This window comes from Salvelinus alpinus, chromosome 4, assembly GCF_045679555.1.
Source record: "Salvelinus alpinus chromosome 4, SLU_Salpinus.1, whole genome shotgun sequence".
Classification (NCBI taxonomy): Eukaryota; Metazoa; Chordata; class Actinopteri; order Salmoniformes; family Salmonidae; genus Salvelinus; species Salvelinus alpinus.
Genome location: NC_092089.1, coordinates 77,141,949 through 77,160,077, shown reverse-complemented (window position 1 = coordinate 77,160,077; position 18,129 = coordinate 77,141,949). Strand labels below are relative to the sequence as shown.

The 18,129-nt window shown below is 44.0% G+C and overlaps 1 protein-coding gene and 1 long non-coding RNA gene across 3 annotated transcripts in view; one reads left to right on the top strand and one right to left on the bottom strand.

The window, feature by feature from the left end:
* Positions 1-18,129, bottom strand: part of LOC139574467 (uncharacterized) — a 436,827-nt gene that overhangs the window by 31,266 nt on the left and 387,432 nt on the right. The gene's annotated exons all lie outside the window — the stretch shown is intronic.
* Positions 1-18,129, top strand: part of fstl5 (follistatin-like 5) — a 227,331-nt gene that overhangs the window by 4,139 nt on the left and 205,063 nt on the right. For both annotated transcript variants that reach the window (XM_071399063.1, XM_071399064.1), the window contains exon 2: positions 14,137-14,293. In XM_071399063.1, the coding sequence (XP_071255164.1) occupies positions 14,137-14,293 (157 nt within the window). The remainder of the gene's footprint in view (positions 1-14,136; positions 14,294-18,129) is intronic.

Sequence of the window (18,129 nt, the reverse complement as noted above, 5' to 3'; positions counted from 1 at the left end):
GGTGGTGATGGTGGTGAAAGTAGTTATGGTAGTGGTGGTAGTGATTGTGGAGATGGTAGGGATGTTAGTTGTGGAAGTGATGGTGAGGATGGTGGTGATGGTAGGGATGGTACTGGTAGTAGTGATACTTAGGGATTGTGATGATGGTGGTGAAGGTAGTGCTGGTAGTGATGGTAGGGATAGTAGTGATGGTTGTTTTAGGGATGGTGGTGATTGTAGTTATGGTAGGGATGTTCGTAATGGTAGTTGTGGTAGTGATGGTAGGGATGGATGTGATGGTAGTGATGGCAGGGATGGTAGTGGTAGGCATGGTGGTGATGGTAGTGAAAGTAGTTATGGTAGTGATGGTAGTGATGGTGGTGATGGTAGGGATGTTAGTGGTGGAAGTGATGGTGATGATGGTGGTGATTGTAGGGATGTTAGTGATGGTGGTGATGGTACTGATGGTAGTGATAATTAGAGATTTGGTGATGGTAAGGATGGTGGTGATGGTAGTGATGGTAGTGATTGTAGGGATGGCAGTGATGGTGGTGATGGTATTGATTGTAGGGATGGTAGTTATGGTAGGGAGGGTGGTGATAGTAGGGATTGTGTTGATGGTAGGGATGGTTGTTATGTTATTGATGGTATTGATGTTTGTGATGCTAGTGATGATGGTGATGATAGGGATGGTAGTGATGGTAGTGATTGTGGAGATGGTAGGTATGTTATTGGTGGAAGTGATGGTGGGGATGGTAGTGATGGTAGGGGTGGTACAGGTGCTGGGGGTGGTAGGGATTGTAGTGATGCTAGTGGTAGGGATGGTAATGATGGTAGTGATGGTAGGGATGGTGGTGATGGTAGTGAGGGTAGTGGTGGTAGTTGTGGTAGTGATGGTAGGAATGGTAGTGACTGTAGTTATGGTAGTGATTGTGGAGATGGTAGGGATGTTATTGGTGAAAGTGATGGTAAGGATGGGAGTGATGGTAGGGGTGGTAGTGGTGCTAGGGGTGGTAGGGATTGTAGTGATGCTAGTGGTAGGGATGGAGATGATGGTAGTCAATGGTAGGGATGTTAGAGTGGAAGTTGTGGTAGGGATGGCAGTGATGGTTATGATGGTAGTGATGCTAGTGATGGTATTGTTGGCATGTATGGTAGTGGTTGTAGGGATGGTAGGGATGGTGTTGATGGTAGTGATGGTAGGAGAAGTAGGGATGGTAGGGGGGAAAGGGGATGAAATGCGAATAGAATACTACAGTGAGGGAGTAAATGTTTTGTAAAAACTTGTATCATACTACTCTACCCTGACCCTCAATGCTTAAACTGTGTCTGGCAAACCAGAACAAAGTGTTTAGGGTGAGGGGTTAGCGGTCACTTAGGAACTTAACTTACTGTAACATTTGAATGACAGTGTGTTGGAATAGGGGTTATTCATGGCTATAGACTGGCAAAGTCACTATTTGATGGGCTGTGAGAAATACACTTAGGCATACCCCTTCAAATTAGTGGATTTGGCTATTTCTGCCACACCAGTTCCTGACAGGTGTATGAATTTGAGCACAGTCATAAAATCTCCATAGACAAACATTGGCAGTAGAATGTCCTTACTGAAGAGCTCAATGACTTTCAACATGGCACCATCATCGGATGCCACCTTTCCAATAAGTCAGTTTGTCAAATTTCTGCCCTGCTAGAGCTGCCCCGGTCAACTATAAGTGCTGTTATTGTGAAGTAGAAACGTCCAGGAGCAACATCGGCTCAGCCGTAAAGTGGGGACTGCCGAGTGCTGAAGCGTGTAGTGCGTACAAATCGTCTGTCCTCGGTTGCAATACTGAGTTCCAAACTGCTTCTGGAAGCAACGTCAGCGCAAGAACGGTTCGTCGGGGGCTTCATGAAACGGGTTTCCATGGCCAAGCAGCCGCAAACAAGCCTTAAATCACCATGCGCAATGCCAAGCATTGGCTGGAGTGGTGTTATGCTCGCCGCCATTGGACTCTGGAGCAGTGGAAACGCGTTATCTGGAGTAATGAATCACGCGTCACCATCTGCGTTTGGCGAATGCCAGGCGAACGCTACCTGCCCCAACGCATAGTGCCAACTGTAAAGATTGGTGGAACCCCTGTTTTTCGGGGTTTGCGCTAGTCCCCTTAGTTCCAGCGAAGGGAAATCTTAATGCTACAGCATACAGCATACAATGACATTCTAGACGATTTTGTGTGTCCAATGTTGTGGAAACAGTTTGGGGAAGGCTCTTTCCTGTTTCAGCATGACAATGCCCCCATGCACAAAGCCATGTCCATATAAAAATAGTTTGTTGAGATTGGTGTGGAAGAACTTGACTGGCCTGCACAGAGCCCTGACCTCAACCCCATCAAACACCTTTGTGATGAATTGGCCTAATTGCCCAACATTAGTGCCCGACTTCACTAATTCTCGTGGCTGAATGGAAACAAGTCCCCACAGCAATGTTCCAACATCTAGTTCAAAGCCTTCCCAGAAGAGTGGAGGATGTTATAGCAGCAAAGGGGGAACCAACTCCATTTTAATGCCCATGATTTTGGAATGAGATGTTCGATGAGCAGGTGTCCACATACTTCTGGTGATGTAGTGTTGCTTGTTGACTTTGACTGGCTTTCTCTCCATTAGGTCTATGTGGGACCCATGAATAACACAGCCTAGGAATGCTATTGTAGGACAGATAGAGAGCAGTTACAGATGAGGGTGTTTACATCTCAATGAACATGTTAGCACTTAGCTTAGTGAGTCATTCAAAAACTGTAAGAATCCAATTGTAATAGTGTGGTTCATTATTTCTTATTTTTCCTTTCAAGTTCACTTCATTGTGCCACAACAATGCTATTTGCTCATAGTGTGGATTTCCATCAGTGCAGTATTAATCCCTGCCATGATGTAACACTTTCATTAGTGCAACATTATCACCATTTCAGCGATCCAGTATTAATGTAAACATGTGACATGTTTATACATGGAGCTCAAGCTGTCTGCTGCTTACAGTATGCCTATCTTTAACCCTGTGTGGGTTGATCCTTTTGGTCTTGAAGGCAGATGGTCAGGTCACTGTTATCTAGTTCATTAACAGGATGGGGGAGAACGGGTTAACACAAGCTCAGCCCCTGTGGCTGTGTGGTAATCCTGTATGTAGAGTAGGGTGTGTGTGACTGTGTGTGCTTGTGTGGTGCATATGTATGTGTTTGTGTGTGTGTGTGTGCGTGGTTATTGGGTGGAGATCAAAACACTGAATGTTGTTGTTATTGTCTTTGCTGTTTGCTCTCTGGTTGTTATGTAGGAGGACCAGCAGGCCATTGCTATTGACCATGCTAAGGAGTCTGACCATGCGTCACATTTTAATAGTTGCACGTGTCACAACTAGCTGCACATCACAGCACTGGCCAAGTGTGACTACATTGTTCTGGCCTTCTTTATATATCACTGTGTTTATGTAATGTTGTGTATCGATCGTGGAAAGCCCTGCTTCTATTGTTCTTGCATAGCAAAGTAATTTCACTTTTATTTCAAAGTATTTTCTTGTATCTACCATACAATATATGACTGCAACAATCCCACTGAAGGTGCGACATTGTCACGGGTGTTGAAAGATGAGGACCAAGGTACAGCGTGGTGAGCGTACATTTTCTTTATTTAATTGAAAAGACGCCGAACAAACAATAAACACTACAAAAACTAACCGTGAAGCTACAGGCTATGTGCCCTAAACAAAAGTCAACTTCCCACAAAACAGGTGGGAAAAAGGGCTACTAAGTATGGTTCCCAATCAGAGACAACTATAGACAGCTGTCCCTAATTGAGAACCATACCCAGCCAAAACATAGAAATAGAAAAACAAAACATAGCATGCCCACCCCAAATCACACCCTGACCAAACCAAAAAGAGACATAAAAAGGATCTCTAAGGTCAGGGCGTGACAGTAACCCCCCCAAAGGTGCGGACTCCGGCCGCAAAACCTAAACCTATAGGGGAGGGTCTGGGTGGGCATCCATCCGTGGTGGCGGCTCAGGTGCGGGACGCAGACCCCGCTCCACCACTGGCTCACCCCATTTTGGTGGCACCTCTGGTGCGGGGACCCTCGTTGCCGACCCCGGACTGGGGACCCTCATTGCGGGCCCCGGACTGGGCACCCTCGTTGCGGGCCCCGGACTGGGCACCCTCGTTGCGGGCTCCGGAGCCGTCTCTGGAGGCTCCGGACTGGAGGCCGTCGCTGGAGGCTCCGGACTGGAGGCCGTCTCTGGAGGCTCCGGACTGGAGACCGTCTGGGGAGGCTCCGGACTGGAGACCGTCTCTGGAGGCTCCGGACTGGAGGCCTGGCTCTGGGAGCAGGCACAGGACTCACCAGGCTGGGGAGACATACAGGAGGCTTCTTCCTTGGCTGAGGCACCGGATACACTGGGCCGTGGAGGCGCACTGGCGGTCTCGAGCGCAGAGCTGGCACAACCCGTTCTGGCTGGATGCCCACTTCCACCCAGCAAATGCGGGACGCTGGCACCGAGCACACCGGCCTGTGAATGCTCAACCGAGACACAGTGCGCATCACCCCATAGCACGGGGCCTGACCAGTCACATGCTCGCCACGGTAAGCACGGGGAGTTGGCTCAGGTCTCCAACCTGACTCAGCCACACTCCCCGTGTGCCCTCCTCAATTTCTTTGGGGGGGCTGCCTCTCGTGCTTCCTTGCCAGCCTTGTTCCCTCATAACACTGCCGCTCTGCCTTAGCTGCCTCCAGTTCCTCCCTTGAACGGCGATACTCCCCAGCCTGCCTCCAGGGTCCCTTACCATCCAGGATCTCTTCCCATGTCCAGGAGTCCTTTCTACCACGCTGCTTGGTCCTTTGGTGGTGGGAAGTTCTGTCACGGGTGTTGAAAGATGAGGACCAAGGAGCAGCGTAGTGGGCGTACATTTTCTTTATTTAATTGAAAAGACGCCGAACAAAACAATAAACACTACAAAAACTAACCGTGAAGCTACAGGCTATGTGCCCTAAACAAAAGTCAACTTCCCACAAAACAGGTGGGAAAAAGGGCTACCTAAGTATGGTTCCCAATCAGAGACAACGATAGACAGCTGTCCCTGATTGAGAACCATACCCGGCCAAAACATAGAAATAGAAAATCATAGAAAAACAAAACATAGAATGCCCACCCTGAACAAACCAAAAAGAGACATAAAAAGGATCTCTAAGGTCAGGGCGTAACAGACATTCAGTTCTTTGAGACATAGATTGTTATTTTTCCCAAGGCCAGTAACTTTATCACAGGTGGTTGTCCAAAACCAGGTGAATAATGCAACACACTCTGAGGATAAATTAAGTTACATTTTAGTAAGTAATCTCAAGTCATTGACCACAGTGTAAGACCAGTAAAAGTAAGCCTTGCATTCGAAATGGCTTGTAGTGCATTCATACCCAATATAATAAAGTATTATGAGACTTCTAGTACATTGAATGGTACTTTTATCCAAATTGAATTGACGGCAATATCTCGTTGACTGCTGATAATGTTGTTGCATTCTGCTGGTGGTGCTGAGAGCTGAGAGATAATGACTGCTGACCCGCTTGGTCATAGAAATTCCATATTTATTTTTCAAGTGTTTCTCAGGATTTCCAAGGATTATTTATCAAAGATTACCTTTTGAGAGGAGGGCTTTGTCGCCACAGTGTTACTTGTACATGTGATCTAAGCATTCATGTGTGCTGGTTTATTTTAGAACCGACTGAATACATGGAGGAAAGAGGGGAACTTTAGTTCATGTTAATATCAGGATACTGTAATTCGTTTGGAAACAGTTTGTATGTAGAATGTCTTTGTTTCGTATGTGCAGATGTTAGAAGTCTGGCTTTACGGACAGACAGATTGATGGACATGCCAGTCAGGGAGACGGACAGAGCCACACGCACGCACGCAAGCATACACGCACACACACTTCCGAAGCATTTGGACATTTCTCCTTCAGCGGGCACATTTATCTTCAGTGCGGGGGAGTGGGGGGGGGGGGGGGGGGATGCAATACGCAAAGCATACGTTCAAAGCTCATGTGATCACATTTTATGTGTTGTGATGGATATCTGAATGAAACCAGATAACAGCCTTAGAAAAAGGATTTGGTATAACAAATAATGCTCTCACAACATGTAGACCATAAATGCACACAAAGGGCTGTCTCCTCGCTCATCTCTTGTCTGGTGGGGTAAGCGTGCGCCGGCATTATCTGCCTGCCATTTAGAAGCTGTGTTCCTCATGTATTGAGTCAGGGATATTTATTGTTTGTTCGGTGTCCATTTTAGGACAGCCTCAGCCTCTTGGCTCACCACTCACAAGGAGGGCTGAGAGGGCGAGCGTACAACTCTGTTTCCTCCATCTGCATTTGGTGGCTGTGTTTCTCACAAGGCGAGGTGAGGCTTGAGGTTGTCCTAGAATGGGCACCGTACACCTGCCCATAGGCCAGGATTAGTCTTCTGGTTAACTCTCTTATCCTTTTAAGACGGGCACGTGATTGATGCCCCATGGCTTAGGTCATGTGACCACTCATGGACATGCTGCAAGGATGCTAATAATTGCCCTCTAGGTAGAGGGATTGTCTAAGGACAGTCTATTTGTCTATGTCTATGTCTATGGGGTCAATGGGACAGGTCTCTCAGGGCTTTTTCATCTGAATGACTGTTACCCATGTATAGGATGATAAACCTCAGTCACATACTGATACTTTAAAGTGGTATGGTTGTGAGAGGTGCCACTCATCTACTGTTCAGAGATCACAACAAAACGGCACATGTAAATGTTACGTTTGCGTACCGTCAGCTTAGTTTTTTAATGCAGTATGATGGAGACAGCACAAATGACTTAATGAAGTGTGTATGCATCACAGAAGGGATTGTACCTTTAATATAACGTAACTATTGAGAGTGGTTTCATCCATTGCACCATCAAAACTTTCAGATAACTGACAATGTAAAGGCTGCAACTGGGCAGAATCCACAATAGTTTTCAGAGAATACAACTGTAAGCTCAGCAGCGAGTCAGGCAGTGAAAGAGACACCACATAAGAGGGACACCTTTTCTACCCATACACTCAAATAAACATCTGTTGTCATGTCGGTGAAGATTAATCGTTTCCAAGTACACATTACATGTTTTTGTCTGTGCACCCATGCTTAGAAATATTCTATCTATTTTACTACACAATGCTTTTAATTTGTGGAAATGTATTGAGATATTTAAGAGGTCCATATGTTTTCTATATGTGTAGTCAGAGGGACACATTGGTATTGGTGTAGAGTTCCCATATAACCATGCATATATTGCCTAGAGGCTGCAATTTTCAACACATTATCTGTCTTGCAAGTCTATAGTATGTGGTAATAATACTAAGCAACAATATGAGTTTTATATGTTCTGTATGTTCTGACCGGGGTAGTGTGAGGAATATGAGTTGAAGGCACATACACCACGTTGCAGGTAGGCAAAAGGCAACATTGGGTTCTGATGAGAAGTAGGTTTGAGCAGGGGCAAGTTTGGGCAACATATTCATAAAGATTATCTCTCTTAGCCAACATATTCATAAAGATTATATCTCTTGGGCAACATATTGAGAAAGATTACCTCTCTTGGGCAACATATTCAGAAAGATTATATATCTTAGGCAACATATTCAGAAAGATGATTTCTCTTGGGCAACATATTCGGAAAGATTCGATTCTATATTTTCTCCACAGTGGGTTTATTGTATATATTCTATATGTAGGTTGTTAGGAGAAAGAACAAGACAGCAAAATAAGCTCAACGCCTGTGAGAGTTACAGAGTTAAGAGCAGAGCAGTAGTGCCGGAGGTTCAGTGCTGCTTTGAAACTGAAGGATCTCTCCTATCCCTTTATCTGCGTCAGCTACAATGCTGTCGGGCAGTGGGAGTGAGAGAAGTGCCACGATAACTCTAGGAAAGAAGACGTGGGAGAATGTTTGTGTGGCAGACACACAGAGCACAGCAGATGTTCCACTGTTCCCAGTGCGGATCTTGGAGACAAACAGCGGTAACTCCAACCCCAGAATTGATCTTTACACAGAAATACTGCTGAGCATGCTTAAAGAGATCTGCTCACCGGGGGATTGGATCTGTTTGCTGGAGTATATGGGAAAACACAAGTGGGGAGGAGTAGGAGTGTGGAGCGCTGGGATTGGGCAACTGTAGACCAATCACTTTACTAAATCCTGATGTGAAGATCACTCGGTGGACTTACTTATTTCCCTGGTCAGGTCACATGGTCTGGACCAGTGGTTCCCAAACTTTTTATAGTCCCATACCTCTTCAAACATTCTACCTCCAGCTGCGTACCCCCTCTAGCGGCAGGGTCAGCACACTCTCAAATGTTGTTTTTTGCCATCATTGTAAGCCTGCCACACACACACTATACGATACATTTATTAAACATAAGAATACGTTTTTGTCACAACCCGGCTCGTGAGGAGTGACAAAAAGCTTTTATAGGACCAGGGCACAAATAATAATATAATAATAATCAATAATTTTGCTCTGTATTTAACCATCTCACATAGTGAATAACTCACCACAGGTTAATGAGAATGGTGTGCTTGAAAGGATGCACATAACTCTGCAAGGTTTGGTTGTATTGGAGAGTGTCTCAGTCTTAAATCGTTTTCCACACACAGTCTGTGTCTGTAGTTAGTTTTCATGCTAGTGAGGTCCAAGAATCCACTCTCACATAGGTCCGTGGTTGCAAAGGGCATCAGTGTCTTAACAGCACGATTGCCAAGGCAGGATACTCTGAGCGCAGCCCAATCCAGAAATTTGGCAGTGGCTTCTGATTAAATTACATTTTCACAGAATCGCTTGTTGCAATTTCGATGAGGCTCTCTTGTTCAGATATCGGTAAGTATACTGGAGGCAGGGCATGAAACGGATAACGAATCCAGTTGTGTGTGTCATCCATTTCGGGAAAGTACCTGCGTAATTGCGCACCCAACTCACTCAGGTGCTTCGCTATATCACATTTGACATTGTCCGTAAGCTTGAATTCATTTGCACACAAAAAAATCATACAATGACAGAAAGACCTGTGTGTTGTCCTTGTTAATGCAGACAGAGAAGAGCTCCAACTTCTTAATCATAGCCTCAATTTTGTCCCACACATTGAATATAGTTGTGGAGAGTCCCTGTAATCCTAGATTCAGATCATTCAGGTGAGAAAAAACATCACCCAGATAGGCCAGTCGTGTGAGAAACTCATCATCATGCAAGTGGTCAGACAAGTGAAAATGATGGTCAGTAAAGAAAACTTTAAGCTCGTCTCTCAATTTAAAAAAACGTGTCAGTACTTTGCCAATTGATAACCAGCACACTTCTATGTTGTAAAAGCGTTACATGGTCGCTGCCCATATCATTGCATAGTGCAGAAAATATACGAGAGTTCAGGGACCTTGCTTTAACAAAGTTAACCATTTTCACTGTCGTGTCCAAAACGTATTTCAAGCTGTCAGGCATTCCTTTGGCAGCAAGAGCCTCTCGGTGGATGCTGCAGTGTACCCAAGTGGCATAGGGAGCAACTGCTTGCACGCGCGTTACCAGTCCACTACGTCTCCCTGTCATGGCTTTTGCACCATCAGTTGATGTCACAAAGCTGTCCAGTACTTAAAAAATATCCTCTCCTGTTGTCCTGGTTTCCAGTGGTTTGCAGAAGAGGATGTCTTCTTTAATTGACACCCCATAAATGTAATGGACATAAACCAGGAGCTGTGCCAGACCCACCATGTCTGTTGATTCATCCAGCTGTAACGCCTAGAATTCACTGGCTTGTATGCAAAGCAGTAATTGTTTCAAAACATCTCCTGCCATGTCACTAATGCATCGTGAAACAGTGTTGTTTGATGAAGGCATTGTCTGTATAGTTTTTTTGGCCTTTTCTCCCAGCATTGTCCCAGCCATATCCACAGCAGCAGGAAGCAGGGCGTGCCTGTCCTAGCCACACAGTATCTCACCATATAAGATGCTTGTAGCATCTCATTAATGGTATCTGTTGCTTTTATACATGTCTTACTACTCGAAGTCGTCTTAATTCTCGCTCAAAAACTTGTGTGGCTTATCTTTCAAATTGGCATGTTTTGTTTCTAAATGTCTGCGCAAGAGTGAAGGTTTCATCGAGTTGTGAGATAATACTTTTGCACTTAACACACTGTGGCTGAGGAAAGGCACTACTCACAGTAAAAGTAAAAGTGAACCCCAAATCAATATAGTTGTCATCATATTTGCGTCTCTTCGATGGTCCATGTCCCTGTCTGTTGTTCGGTGCTTTCCCGGGTAAGGGGGCAGTAGATCTTCGGCTGCATCAGATTCATAACTGTCAGTGTCCATACTAGCTGGGCTAACAACAAATGTAGAATTACTGATGCTAGCATTGGATTTGCTCGTGGAAGCAGAACAATTTGTGTCGTCGACAGGTGCAGGTGTAGTACTGCTGGTAGTAGAGCTGGTATGTGTCTCTATGGACGCGGGCCTTACTAAATGGACTGCTTGAAAATGTGAAGAATTTGTGTTTTTTTGTTTAAAAAATAATCATTTGTGTGTTTTATAAAAAAAAAAATGTGAATCACATTTTTATTTGGCATACCCCCGACGGCATTGCGCATACCCATGGGGGAATACCTGGTCTCAACAATACTCTCTAGCCATCTCACAAAGAACACTTTCTCACCATAGCAACGCTACACATGTAGACCAACATAGGGAGATAAGCATATAGCTGACTCATAAACATGCAGTATTTTGAGCCAGGTTCACTCAACGGGCGATTTGCCAGCCCCAAAAAATGTAATTGCCTCTTAGTATGTCTATGGAAGAAAACCTCAGTCTCAAACCGCGTTTGTCAAATCATGTATATTAACGTCTCTGCCTCAACCTACAAGGTTAGAGGGTCAAATACGGTTAAACGATGTACAGGAGGTCATACAGTACAAACAAACCCCATGCTGTAGTGAACCCCTGTGTACTGGTGCGTACATGCATGTAATAAGTAAAACCCTCCTCCTATCACAGTCCATAGTCTCTCCAGTTGTCATGCATTGCCGGTTCTATGGAGTGCAAAAAAGGGCGCAGATGGAGCTTTGCTGGGCACCTGTCAAAGTGGGATGTATTGTGTACATTGTGAGTGCTAGGTAGTCATCATTTCAAAGTCAATGCCGAAGCTTAGACATGCTGTCTTGGATTTATAGCCATGAAGCAGAGGCACCAAGTGGAGGCACCACTTTCAATCTCTCTCACTTTGCTCCCCACGCAAACACACATGGCTCTTAAGTTGCGATTTGTCTCTCAAATGCAGCCTCTGATCAAATGAAAAAAGGATGTGGGTTTTACTTTAAAAGTGTTGCACTTCATTTGCCATCTTCCCGGAAGAAATCAAATGTTATGAAAATGGAGTTGTCATGGAACAGCTGTAATTTCATTGGCATAAAAAGAAACAGAACCAATCTTAATCAAATCTAAGCCCTATAACAAATATATTGGTTGGATTATTATACAAATATTTTGGGACCCTGTTATTCAATCAATAATACACTTTATGTTATACATCAAACCAGTGGCGTAGAACAAGGATGATCCATACAGTCCATGCTGTAATATACTGTATCAATGAATGATCTAACCAGCAACCACAGTATTACCATATCAGTAATGAGTTATGAGTATCAAGGGATGCAGGCTTACGCAACATAGAGGACATTGGTGGCGGATGAGGTGAGTTTGCACCACAAGCAGTTGGAGCATCTGGAAAAAGCAGTATATAAATCCAATAATTTATTGTTATTATAAATATCCCCGCAGCACATGGCTATCCTCTACAAAAAAATGACAGCATGAAAATAATATACAGTATTTGTAACGGTCGTTCTCCTCCTCTTCGTCTGAAGAGGAGGAGTAGGGATTGGACCAAAGCGCAGCGTGATAGTTTGACATAATGATTTATTTAAATGATAGAACGAAACACGAAAACACTTTAACAACCTACAAAACAAATAAACGATGTAGACAGACCTGACTTGAGAACTTACAAACTACGAAGAACGCACGAACAGGAACAGACTGTTCGTGCGGTCTGTTCGAACGACAAACGAAACAGTCCCGCGTGGTAGACATACAGACACGGAAGACAACCACCCACCAACAAACAGTGAGAACACCCTACCTTAATATGGTTCTCAATCAGAGGAAACGTCAAACACCTGCCTCTAATTGAGAACCATATAACCCCAACATAGAAACACAAAACATAGACTACCCACCCAGCTCACGTCCTGACCAACTAAACAAAGTTAAACAAAGGAAAAATAAGGTCAGGAACGTGACAGTATTTGCCCCTTTTCAGAATTTCTCTAGTTTTGCATATTTTTCAAACTGAATGTTAGCAGATCTTCAACCAAAACCTAATATTAGATAAAGGGAACCTGAGTTTACAAATAACAAAAAAATGGATACTTATTTATTTAATAAACAAAGTTATGCAACACCCAATTCTCCTGTGTGAAAAAGTAATTTCCCCCTTACACTCAATAACTGGTTGTACCACCTTTAGATGCAATGACTCCAACCAAATGCTTCCTGTAGTTGTTCAGGCAAGTCGTCCAGGTCCTATGGCAGCAAAGCATCCCCAAACCATTGCACTACCACCACCATGCTTGACTGTTGGTATGAGGTTCTTACTGTGGAATACAATGTTTGGTTTTCGGCAGACATAATGGGACCCATCTCGTCCATGTCTGTGACACAGGATCTATTATAAATACCACCCCACCCCAATCCATTTAACATTTAGACACCAGGGGGAAACAGTAGATTGATGACACTGGGAGATGTGCTATGGCCCAGACCTGGATTCAAATACTTTTTGAACATTTTCAAATACTTTCAGTGTTTGCTTTAGTCTGCCTGAAGTTCCAGTGTTTGCTTTAGTCTGCCTGGAGTTCCAGTGTTTGCTTTAGTCTGCCTGGAGTTCCGGGGTTTGCACTTTTGCAATTATTCTATTGGTCCCATTGCACCAGACAAGCTCAGTCAAGGCCAGCTAAAGTATTTTAAATGATCTCAAATAGTATTTGAACCCAAGTCTGCTCTGTCCTCAACCAGAAAGAGTGGCATCGTCAGTGTCCTACCGCAGGCGCAGAGGAAGCCAACAAGTCACAAGAACACATTATGAACACTTCCTGGTTTTACAGCAGATCTTTGTAACACATTGCTTTTGTGAATTTGACCCTTGACCTTTGGAAACAGCATGTGGGCACGAGCCCTGCCAGCGTTGTTGAGATATGTCTACTACTCAGAACAACAGGGGAACGGGGTCATACCCCTGATGTCAGTTATCCTAGGCTTGTGATGTGAGGAGGACATTAAAGCAGCGACATTCACCAAAGTTCGGGCAGTGTTTCACTCAGTCGTACCTCTCATGTAGTTCTATTGAAAAAAGAGACACTGTAAAACAGTGACTGAAACACATGTTGAAGCTGTTTTATGTTAGCCTGTGTTGTTTCTTTCCGTGGTTCCACAGAAATAGCTTTTTAATAAGGAAATCATTTTTTTCCACACATGGTGTTTGGTTTAATTGCCATCGTGCCAAGGTCAAACTTGTTTTCATACTGTATAATGAATAATTGAAGACGAGTGATATTCAGAATGTGACATTATTGCTTTAGTACAGTAGATACTGTAGGAATAATTATCCGGTGTGCCACTATATCTTCTGTAAATAGCATTTGGATGTTACTATGTTGCAGCAACTAATGAAAATGTTTGTATTAAGCAATGTGTTCTCTCTCACAGTTACTTATTTTTAACTAATGCCAATTCATCACCATCATTATCCTAATACATTGACTCTTTTGTCTTCCTTTATCTTTATTTGCCTATTTCCCTTTACTTGATTCCAAAGCAGATCTAATCTTCTTCGTTGAGTGTGAGGCACTTATTGAAAGCATTAGTTTAAACCAACGACATATTTGCAGTGCCCATTGTCTACACTAATTACAGCTTGGTTGATTTATGGTCTTAGGCCCCCAACCGATATTGAACTGCAGCCACGGTCGAAGGGGTCTACCGAACTGCTCACTACTCTTTACTTTATTTTTTTACAGGATCAGACCAATGAAGACACCCAGATGGTGCTCGCTGGCATTCTTGTTGGGAATGGTCTCCCTCGGAGCGGGAGTGGGAGTCGTCGAGGGGAGGCCCGGCAAGGAGGAGGGATTCGTGCCGCCACCCTATCGACCTGTCGTGAGGTTCCGACACAAGGTGTTGTATCATTCCTGTTCCATTAGCCTTTCATAACAAGAGGACTCTGCAGTGTTGTGAAGATGATTACAATGGAGTTTCTTGAGAATCAAGCTACTTTTGTTTTTTCTTAAGGCTCAGGGATTTATTACTGGTGTTTTGCCAAGGGAACTTGAGCATCAAGTTAACATCAAATTTTGAAATGTATGTTGAATATATCTGATTGAGGTGAGGGGAGAAGTGGAATTTTAGCAAAAACATCCAAGTTGAGAGCGTAATTGAAACTTTATTGACTTGACAACGCAGCTCTAGCTCTGCAAGCACAATCTGATTCCAAGTATTTCTCAAAGCACTAACAAGCTCTCTCTCCCCTACTCTATCTTTCTTACTTAAAAAGGCGAGAGCCGTGTGATTGTCATATTTCATAATATATAAATGAAGTCCAATTGGAATGCAGAGAAAACCATTTGATGGGCACGCTCTTTTGTCTGCAGGCATTTGAGTGTGGGGGTGTGGGTGTGTGTGTTTTCCCCTGTACACACACTTACTGTAAACCCCCCGCGAGTGATAAGCACTAAAATACACACTCCTCAGCCTCTGCCATCTTGAAATAGAGACCTTTTTTATTATTATTGGCTTATTAATTGTGTTGGCATGTGAATAAAACATGAGAAACAATGGTAATTTTAATCCCAGGGATCAGTGTTGATAATGACTTTGAGAGAGAGAGAGAGAGAGAGAGAGAGAGAGAGAGAGAGAGAGAGAGAGAGAGAGAGAGAGAGAGAGAGAGAGAGAGAGAGAGAGAGAGAGAGAGAGAGAGAGAGAGAGAGAGAGAGAGAGAGAGAGAGAGAGAGATATAAAATCTAGAAAAGAGACGTCAAATTCTTCAACCACCTAAAAGGAAGTGATTCCCAAACCTTCCGTAGCAAAGCCATCACCCACAGAGAGATGAACCTGGAGAAGAGTCCCCTAAGCAAGCTGGTCCTGGGGCTCTGTTCACAAACACAAACAGATCCCACAGAGCCCCAGGACAGCAACACAATTAGACCAAACCAAATCATGAGAAAACAAAAAGATAATTACTTGACACATTGGAAATAATTAATAAGAAAACAGAGCAAACAAGAATGCTATTTTGCCCTAAACAGAGAGTACACAGTGGCAGAATACCTGACCACTGTGACTGACCCAAAATTAAGGAACGCTTTGACTATGTACAGACTCAGTGAGCATAGCCTTGCTATTGAGAAAGGTTGCCGTAGGCAGACCTGGCTCTCAAGAGAAGACAGGCTATGTGCACTCTGCCCACAAAATAAGGTGGAAACTGAGCTGTACTTCCTAACCTTCTGCCAAATGTATGACGATATTAGAGACACATATTCTTATTTACAATGACGGCCTACTCTGGCCAAACCCTAACGACTCTGGGCCAATTATGCACCGCCCTACGGGACTCCCAATCACAGCCAGTTGTGATACAGCCTGGAATCTAACCAGGGTCTGTAGTGACGTCTCTAGCACTGAGATGCAGTGCCTTAGACGGCTGCGCCACTCAGGAGCCCATACAACCCATATTTATGTTTATTTATTTTCCTTTTTGTACTTTAAATGTATATAGACATAATATGACATTTGAAATGTCTCTATTATTTTGGAACTTGTGTGAGTGTAATATTTACTGTTCACTTTTTATTGTTTATCCATTTCACTTGCTTTGGCAATGTAAACATATGTTTCCCATGCCAATAAAGCCTCTTGATTTGAATTGAGAGAGAGAGAGAGATAGTGAGGGAGGGGGGGGGGAAGTAGGAGGACAGATGGTGTTAACAGAACGTGAGACACTGCACCGCAGTTACACTGCACCAGGGGCTGGAAGTTGGCGTTGTACTGAAGACTCAAAGGTCATATTGACTTGGGAGTTGTTAAAAAAAGGCTAATATTGGCAATGTTTTCATTAATGTGGAACATGTTGTGTTCAGCGTGGCTTAGATTTTTTTAAATGGATGGTTCTGAACATTGCTGTGCTGCTTCTTTGAGACAAAAGGCTTATTGAAGTGATGCAATTTAATCTACATTTGCTAAATTGATTTAGACAAAGTCACACGTGTATCTTCAAGTAAGAACTGCCCCTAATCTATAGGATCAACCTTGTGACTACAGAAGAGGTATCTTTATCATAGTATCTGTCCCATAACATATCCCTTGTAAGGTCAAAATAGTAATGTATTTCAATGTCCATTTCCTTTCAAAAGCAAGCAGAGTACATTATCTTAGGTATACCACTTTAAACTGTGGGACATTGACCATATAATGACTTCATCAATCATGTTTTCAGCAGCAGGACTGAACAGCTTCTTCTCTGCAGTCCACTGCTCACCATTCTCTTTCTCTGTCACCTGTCTGCCTCTCAGAAATAAGCTGTGTCACATACTCAACCATTGTCTAGTTCGGTGAGTGGCACAGTATAATGCTAGGCAGTACAGACCTGGGTTCAAATACTATTTCAAATAATTTCAAATACTTTATCTTGACTTGATTGAGCTCGCCTGGCTTAACAGAACCAATAGAGAAGTTCCAAAACAGCAAACCTCCCCCACCTGGCACTCTTAAGTTCCGGCGCCGAAAAGAGATGGCCGCCTCGCTTCGCGTTCCTTGGAAAATATGCAGTATTTTGTTTTTTTACGTGTTATTTCTTACATCGGTACCCCAGGTAATCTTAGGTTTCATTACATACAGTCGGGAGGAACTACTGAATATACGATTAACGTCAACTCATCATCGTTCCTACCAGGAATATGACTTTCCCGAAACGGATCCAGTGTTTTGCCTTCCACCCAATACAATGGATCTGATCCCAGCCGGCGACCCTGTGCGACGCCGAAAAAGGGGAAAACGAGGCGGTCTCGTGGTCAGGCTTCGGAGACGGGCACATCGCGCTCCACTCCCTAGCATACTACTCGCCAATGTCCAGTCTCTTGACAATAAGGTTGATGAAATCCGAGCACGGGTAGCATTCCAGAGAGACATCAGGGATTGCAACGTGCTCTGCTTCACGGAAACATGGCTAACTCAAGGGACGCTAACGGAGTCGGTGCAGCCAGCTGGTTTCTTCATGCATCGCGCCGACAGAAACAAACATCTTTCCGGTAAGAAGAGGGGCGGGGGGGTATGCCTTATGATTAACGAGAAGTGGTGTGATCATCATAACAACACACAGGAACTCAAGTCATTCTGTTCACCTGATCTAGAACTCCTCACAATCAAATGTCGACCGCATTATCTACCAAGGGAATTCTCTTCAATCATAATCACAGCCGTATATATTCCCCCCCAAGCAGACACATCGATGGCCCTGAACGAACTTTATCTGACTCTTTGTAAACTGGAAACCACACACCCTGAGGCTGCATTCATCGTAGCTGGGGATTTTAACAAGGCTAATCTAAAAACAAAACTCCCTAAATTCTATCAGCATATCGATTGTGCTACCAGGGCTGGAAAAACACTAGACCATTGTTATACTAATTTCCGCGACGCTTATAAGGCCCTCCCCCGCCCCCCTTTCGGAAAAGCTGACCACGACTCCATTTTGTTGATTCCAGCCTACAAACAGAAACTCAAACAACAAGCTCCCGCGCTCAGGTCTGTTCAACGCTGGTCCGACCAATCTGAATCCACGCTTCAAGACTGCTTCGATCACGCGGATTGGAATATGTTCCGCATCGCGTCCAACAACAATATTGACGAATATGCTGATTCGGTGAGCGAGTTCATTAGGAAGTGCATTGACGATGTCGTACCCACAGCAACGATAAAAACATTCCCAAACCAGAAACCGTGGATTGACGGCAGCATTC